Source organism: Octopus bimaculoides, chromosome 2 (genome assembly GCF_001194135.2).
Source record: "Octopus bimaculoides isolate UCB-OBI-ISO-001 chromosome 2, ASM119413v2, whole genome shotgun sequence".
Taxonomy (NCBI): domain Eukaryota; kingdom Metazoa; phylum Mollusca; class Cephalopoda; order Octopoda; family Octopodidae; genus Octopus; species Octopus bimaculoides.
The window spans coordinates 163,027,572-163,036,309 of NC_068982.1; the positions used below are offsets into that span (position 1 = coordinate 163,027,572).

Here is an 8,738-nt window from a genome sequence, read left to right on the forward strand (position 1 = left end):
ATATATAGTGATGCTTGCATAACTCAGAAGAATAGTTAATGTTTGAAAATCTTGAAATTGAAGAATATTTTGTTCGAATATTATTTCCGTATTATCAATAATAGAAAAAATTCTCGGCTAAATTTAATGGTGCTTTTTGTTTTCTCTTTTCAGACGGCAAACCAGATTGATTTGAATGAACAGAGTGACTTAATGGCATCATTTGAAGGCATGCTCTGAGATGAAATATGGCTGTTAGTCATCCAACGACTTAAGTTTGTCTGCTGTTGTTTTCTGCTACCACTGCCTCCATATACACTGAGATTGTGTGAATGTGTGTGTGTGTATGTGTGTGTGCCTGATTCTGTGATTGTATATGGTATTAGTGGTCTTAGTTCTTGTCAAACTGTCTACAGCAGCAGACTACTGCCACTGTTGCCGCTCTCATTATTATCCCTCTTCATTTCAAGTTTGGCTGACTGGCGACTTCTTGGACACTTGGCTTGTATTGACCACTCAGGGGGAAAAGCCACCTAGAATTTTTGTGGCAATGTCTGCTATTATCATGGAGATGACAATAATAATGAAAATCTAATCTAAACCAAACAACAAATATTTCTAGTGAAGGACAGCAAGTGCTGCTTGACAATTGAAATGACCATAAACACCATTTACTACCAACACTAGAAGATGTTTTGAAACAAGGCTATACTAATTTTTATTTTTTATTTCTATTTAGGTAGGAAGGAGAGCCATTGCTGTTTCTCTTCATTCTTCATTGTTTGTTGTTTGGTAATAATTTATTCCAACAATCTACTTTAACCTTCCTACTGCCTATTTACAACATAAACACTTCAGCTTTTGTGTTTCATTCCTTGTCTCGTACCATTTGGTGCTGTCACACACACACCACCGCCATTGCCATTGTCATCATCATCTTCATCGCCACTACCATCATCATCATCATCATCATCATCATCATCATCATCGTCACCACCACTACCTTTGTGGTTGTAGATATTGCTGTTGTTGACAGTTATTATAAAAAGGCAGTAGAAAAACTATTAAATTAATGTGAGTATGTATACACACAGGCATGCTCACTGGCACACCAACCCAAACATGATCTCAGTTTGCTTGAGAAGACATCTGCATTTTTTTTCTTCTTTTTTCTATGTTACAAGTTGGGAAACATTGTCAGTAATCTGTAAAATGGATGTCTACGACTGATCCCCCCTACCCTTTCTCATTGCTATCAATTTATTTCTTTTGTAATTTTCTTTGGTGTCTTGTCCACTGCTATATTTTGTTTTCCCCCTGATTGCCAGGATTACCGTCAACACAATGCTACTGTATTCCCAGAAACGCATGTAATTGATACTCTGTGTGTGTGTGTGTGTGTGCGCGCGCTATTAACATTGCAGTCATGAAGCAAGGTCATGTTGCTCTTAGAATTATGACAAACAGTGACAATAATAATAATGTGTGGTGATGAGGCTAGTCTTGATTAGCATGACTTTGATGTACCATTCCCATGCAGCTTACATTTACTGGATTTGTTTTAATCCCACTCGTTTTGTTTTGTTGTTATTATTATTATCATTATTATTATTATTATCATCATTCATCATCATCCATCATCATCATTATTAATATTATTTCCCTGCTTGTGGGTGTATTTGAGCATGCAAGTGTAACACCATTAAGACTTTACTCATGATATGGGTGTGGATTTCAACTATAACTATACTACTATTACTACTACTACTACTACTACTACTAGACCTCACTGTACATTGTCATTGCTCATTTCTTGATCCTCCAATCACTATACCTTTCTTGTACAGTTAATGTGTGTATGTATGATTAGATATGCATGTACATGCCATTGTTGTGATATATGTATATATATTTATATATGTATATGTTCAGTACTTGTAGCCAGGCTGCTGCCACTGCTCTAACACACACTGGTAATATTTGGAACTTTTACAGTTATCAGAAAAATAATTGAAACCTGTCATTAGAAAAAAAAAAAATAAACAAAAATTTACTGGAAAAAAACCCCATTAATTTCTTGTAAAAAAAAAGTCAATAAAAATCCTAATAAAATCTGAAAAAAGACAATTGGAGAAAAAAGCAGTGTAGCTTTTCTTCTCTCCTTTTTTTTTTCTCTGAAAACAATATATAATTTGTTAGCCTCTCTCTTTCTCTCTCTATCTCTCTCTCTCTCTCTCTCTCTGTTGTGCACTTGTATATTATAACCAGACACAGAGAGATTGTGTGTTGTGTACAGAAAACTTGCTGGCTTTTTCTTTTAGTTTACATGATTTCTTCAGGTAACAAATCTTTTATTTTTAATATTTAAACATGTTCCTTTAATGCTAGGACTTTTTATATTTTTATTGCAATCATTCAGTTTATTTAAACAAAACTTCCCTCTCTCTTAAATTTTGCTACCATCATATAAATGAAATCATGTGTATCTGTGCATTGCAGTTTGGGGTTGGGAGGAGGTTAATGATTAAAAAAAAAACTCAAGAATGATCTTTTAAAATTACTTAAATGTTTATTAATTTCTTAGTTTGTGGGTTGGAGGGAATCTATTCAGCATGATGCCTAATAACATTTTTATTAGGAAACTCGTCTCATTTTCTCTCTCTCTCTCTCTCTCCATTGAATGTAGAGTAACAGTTTAGAGATCATTCATTTGTACCAGTATTGATTGTATTTGTCTAGTTGACCATGTAATTTAGTGTTTAGTTTTATACATAGTTCTCCAGTATCTCTAGTTTCAAATTTTATTTTTAAGCAATGTTTCTGTTATTGAATTCATTAAACAAACAAAAGCAGCAACAACAACAAAAAAACCATTTGTATAATTGAGATTCATTTTAATAAATGAAATATTCCTTAGGTTATATATTAGATAAGAATGAATCAGTTTTGAAAAGGTAGCTCAGATATCTACTAATTTACTTCCTTGCTTACTTTGTGTTAATTGAAAAACTATTTCTTGGAATTTCTGATATTTTTCTGTTTGACTATAAATATTTATCAATAGGAAAGGTCCAGTTTTTCATTCAGTTTCTTATTCAAATACTAAATATTGTTTTAAGCTATTGTATTACACATTCTCTTTTACTAAGTTAATTTGCCTCTGTTTGCTAATTCTACTGTAGCAGAAAGTCTTATTGCTAAACCTTATGCTTCATGCTATTAAAATCATACATATAATGGCAATTGGATTATTCACACAACCTAGATACACCAGTGATGATAGCTGCTGTCACTAAAATATCCAGTTGATATTGTTAATAGTAGTAATTGTTGTACGCTTTGTTTTACCTCTCATAGTTTTACTGTTGTTATCTCTCACTTTCAGCTGCTACTTTCAGCATATTACAGCAGCAATAGTGGTGGTAGTAGTTAGAGGACAATGATGGTAATGATTGTAACTAGAATAGTTAACTGGCAAAATTTCTCCCTTTTCTCTTTCTTTATCTCTCATAATGTGCCTCTAGATATGACTAAAATATCTTTAACAGACTTTTTCTTTGTCAGATATTCAAAACTTACAATTTAGAATATCTTTGGTAGACAGATATTTGTTGTCATCAAATCTGCTTCTTAACATTATTACTTACCTCAACCTGCCAACAATGGTGTATCTCTAATCCACCTGATGCAGGTTGTTACATGATTAAACTGCATTTTACACACATTCCCATACACAGATTTCATATGGAAGAAGTGGGTTAGGGTGCTGTTGGAAATAATAGACTTTCAGAATTAAAATGAAGATCTGGAAAAAATATCAAATTTTAATAGATAAATCTCCAAACACCGATTCAGATGTGTGTATTACCTTTGAATGTAAAAATATTCTCTAGCTGTGGGTATTGGTTTTACATACTTGATGTGTTCTCCTATAGCGCAACATTTGTATAAAATATTAAGTGGGAAAAGTGTTAGTTCAGTAGCACTTTATCTGCTAGTTAAGCAAAGCTTTACATATTACAGCTAGTATTGTACTATGTACAATGAGAAAGCTGTTTTACTTTGTTGATAATCATGTAGAAGCTTACTCAACCTTTTTTTTTTTTTTTCTTGCAGTAATTTGCTCTTTCAACTATCTGCCACCACCTTTTATTTATTTTTTAATGTAGTTTTATGTCACATGTTAAAAACCAATATTAATTAAACAGTACTTAATCTGAAGTATTAATTATACTTGGTTTATCTTGTACAGTTCCCTCTCCCTCTCCTATTCTCTCTTCATTAGTATCCTTCTTGCATTAGATTCTTGCTTATCCTGAAATCACTAAATATTAGTCATTTTGTATTAAGATTAATTCTGGAAAGATGTCTCCATGCCAGCACTTTAATTGTAGATTGGGGAATGTCACTTGATAATTGTATGATTGCATCAACAAGTCAAAGTATTGTAGGTTTATCAACAGCTAACAAGTGTCCTTCTCTCTATGTAGCTGTTACATAATCACTTGTCTCTCTGTAATGTTCCATTTGAAGCTGCTTGGAGATATTTTGTTGCCCCTTGTATATTTATAATTCCCCACCCTTGATTCGTGTCACTTTCAATCACTACTACATACACATTTTGGTAAACGGTAGGTACTTTATTTTATATATTTTTTAAATATAGTTAAACATGGCCTTAGCTCCTCATGATGTAAATTGGACTTGGAGCAGATTATCTGATGCAATGTTTTTTGTTTCTCTCCATTTCAATGTTTACAATTATTTCATTTCAAGTTAACATTTCACATAAACAGGAGCACCAATTGAAATCTCTCTCTCTCTCTCTCTCTCTCTTTTTTTTTTTTCAGGCATGTTTGCTAGATTTTATTTGTTTGTCTCTCAAATATAACCTATTTTCTTATTGTCATGACAGGTGTAAACTTGGGTTAGTTGTTGCCTCTATGAGGAAAGTAACTTGATGTATATTATAAATGACCTGTAGGCATTGACATACTTCTGCTTGTGGCAGTTTCACTAGACCTGTAGAATTAACATTTCCCAGTTCACATGTATAGTGATAATGAAGTAATTTTCATCAGTTATTTAATACAATAATAAAATCGCATTACATTCAACTAGGCAAAAAGAAATAATCTCATTTAGCAATGTTTTTCCCCTTACTTTTGCTGTTGCAGTTTTGGTGGCCTACTATTATATAGTACTCATAATTTTTTTTTGGATTTCTCAACTTTAAATGTAAAATATATAAAGTTGGGAAAGCAAATCAAACAGCAATTTATCATGCTTCAGTTTTCTTCTCAACTAACTAGATATGGGATTGCTCTTAACTTCATTGCTAATCTTTTAGTTATCTAATACATTGCTGCTCAATATATTTAAATTTTTAATTTCATTTATCTTTTGCATTGAATGGGTTGAGTGATAGTGTGTATATAAATATGGAATAGTGTGTGTGTGTGTACGTATGTATATATATGCGCGCATGTGTGTGTGTGTGTATGTATGTATATATATATATATATATGATCATTAATAGGATTCAATGTCAACTTGGCATTGTTGTTTCCTTCAAGTAATATTTTAGGTCCCTAAAGAACACACTCCAAGGTAACAATATTGGTGTTTAGCTGAAATTCTATCATCCACTTATATGTTTGTAATGTTTTCCTTCCTTTTCTAATTTATATTTTGTTTATAATTTTCTTACCTTAAATACATTCTGAAGTCATTTTTATAGCCAATATTTTGTTAGAAACTCCTCCAGTGTCAGTGTTCACATCTCACTAAATATTTCGGTTACAACTAGTAAAAACTCAATAATCAATCCATTATTGTATACCCTCATCTCCTTTTCACCTCTCCTATTTTCAGTGAATAATACTGTGGTGACTACTTTTACACCAACTGTTGTTCTTTCACATTGTTAATCTGTTTCATCAACCTGTCCACTATGTATGCAATAAAGTCTCAAATACTTAACTGTCTTGTTTTTCCTATCAACATGTTCTTGCTCTCATATTGTCACTTTCTTCATTTAGTTAAAATCAAGCATGCAAGGCTATTTATAAAACTATGTTCTTGTCAAATTTGATGTTTATTACCAATTGGAGGGTATTTTAAAGTTTACCCATTTATGTTAAAATATTTACTTGAAGAGGATGTAGAACATGCCTTAAAATATAATAATTGTTTCTATAAGCTCCTTGGGACATAGTTACAGTTAGTTTCATTATTGTTACTGAATGGTTAACACTGTTTTCGAACTTCTTCTGCAATATAACATTACTTTAAAACTTTGAAATGACTTCAGTTATAGCTTTTAAGTTTAGTCAATGTAACTCGATCACCAGTGAAAGAAATAAGTATATCAGAATGATTTAGATAAATGCTATTGCAAATTCTTTACAATTTCTGCATCATTTGTTTGTTAAAATTCCCACTGATTTTTGAGTTGTTAAAATAATTAAAACTTGTTGAAAAAATTAATTATTTGCAGATCACGACATTTTTTTTTTTTTTCTCCAAACCATACATCAAAAATTACTGTAGCTGTTATATTTCAGTCTCACTTTTTCACTGCAGAACTTTGGAATTGAATATGTTTGATTGCCTTTCAGTCTCTCTCATATTTTTATGTATGAATATATATTTTAATTTGTATATGTGTTGGTGTGAATATATGCATTTATGTATGTGTGTATATATATGCACACAACTACACGTGCTAAAAAAAAACAATAGACATCATGCAGAAGTTTACTGTCATTTTCATCCATTGTACTTTGTTTTTTTCTCCTTCCATTGCTATTTTCCATTTGACAATATAGATACAACATTATGCTATCTATGAATACAAATAGTAGGAGATGAGACTGAGAAACAAACACAAAAATGGAAATGGGTTTAAAAAAAAAAAAAGCCATACTCAAGAAGAATGTTTACCAGAAATGCCTACTGCTAAAGACTGACAATTTCATTAAAAGAACCAACTGGCAAGCATGCTAACAAAGTAGTGGATGAAGACAGCAGTCACTATTACAAGTTTTCAAAACCAGCAGACTCACTAACTCTATCCATCCCTTTGAAAGCAACTTGTTTGAACTAATTTAGAATATTAGATTTAGAAATTATAGATGCTACTTCCCAGTTGACCTCTGCAGAGAAATCATGTCAGTAAATGAATTTCAGAATTCAGCACAGTATGGACAGATATAGAAATTTGTCAAATCTGGTAACACATGAAAGACAGGTGCATGTTTGGGGACAACATTAAGCATCTATGCAAAAACTCCTATAAATGAAACTAATTATATCATTCTCTGTAATTTATGATAAAGTTAAATCCAGATACAAATTTGTTTTTGAATGCCCGAGGTTTATACAATAGGGGTCACCTATTTGACTCTTATGTTACGAGTAGGTCATTAGTAATGAAGACATTGGCATATTTTTACTCTCCATTGGTGTTTTTAGCATGGCAAGCTACATTTTGCTTCACAAACATCATTTGAATTGCTGTCAGTTCAATGTGTGTATGTGTATATATACATATACGTATATCTCTTACTTGCTTTAGTCATTGGACTGAGGCACCACTTTGAAGGGTTTAGTTGAACAAATCAATGCTTATATATTTTTAAGCGCAGTATTTATTCTATTGGTCTCTTTTGCCAAACCACGAAGTTATGGGGTGAAGTAAGTAAACCAACATCAGTTGTCAAGCAGTGGCAGGGGGAAATCCACTCACAAGGCTTTGGTTGGCCCATGGCTATAGTAGAAAACACTTGCCTAAGGTGCTACACAGTGAGACTGAATCAGAACCAGTGGTTGAGAAGCAAGCTTCTTACCTCTTAGCCACACCTGCTTGTATGTATATTGTATATATAGTGAAATACAGATATGGTAAGCAACATTGATTGAAATATAGGTCTGTGCAATTATATTTTATACACTCAGACATGGAAAGAACTTATTGCAGAAATTGTCTTGAGTGAAATTCTGTTTTTTGACTGGTTAAGAAGAAATTCAAATAATAATTAAAAAAATAACACTGGTGGTCTACGACTGACATCATCATGTAAGTAGGACAAGTGTTTCTGTGTCATTATGTTTCATCATTGGATTTGGTGTCTCACTGGTGAAACATAATATAAATGTGTTCTAGTCTGATAGCATTATTCATAACCCAGTAATGTTTTTCACACATTTCAGTGTACATAAATGCAAAATATAGTTGTAAATGCACACCTGTGTGGGTTTTCCAATCTGTGAATAACACATGCTGCTGTTGTGTGAAGGCATTACAAGAAAAACAACTAGTGCTAAGTTGCAGGGATGTAAACAAACCAACAATAGTTGGGAACAAGCAGTAAGACATGCATCATCATTTTAGTTTCCATGTTTCCTTTTGGCATGAGTTCGATAGTTTGATGGGCCCAGGGACTGCATTGTGCTCCAGTGTCTGTTTTGGCATGGATTCTATGGTTGAATGCTCTTTATACCGATCAATTTACAGCATTTTTTTTTTATGTCACTAGCACTATTGAGATTACTGTGCAACCTCAAGGGGAGGTGGGTCAGAATGAGAGGTTAAAGTATAAAAGAAATGGGGTGGAAGAGCTGCATGCTTACTCAGATGTAGGCGAGGGAGAGAATGATCAGTAGAAATTGTGAAGAGATATATAGCAGAGAAGAACTTTCCAGGCACCCCCTCAAGGGGTGGGGGGGCATGATAAAAACAGCATTGCAGTAAGAAT

At 32.7% G+C, this 8,738-nt stretch overlaps 1 protein-coding gene across 5 annotated transcripts in view; it reads left to right on the top strand.

The window, feature by feature from the left end:
- The window catches only part of LOC106869811 (bromodomain-containing protein 3), a 94,988-nt gene extending 89,027 nt beyond the window's left edge, over nt 1-5,961 (top strand). For all 5 annotated transcript variants that reach the window (XM_052965698.1, XM_052965696.1, XM_052965699.1 and 2 more), the window contains one exon: nt 154-5,961. In XM_052965698.1, the coding sequence (XP_052821658.1) occupies nt 154-219 (66 nt within the window). In that variant the 3' untranslated portion in view covers nt 220-5,961. The remainder of the gene's footprint in view (nt 1-153) is intronic.
- Nucleotides 5,962-8,738: the final 2,777 nt, after the last annotated feature.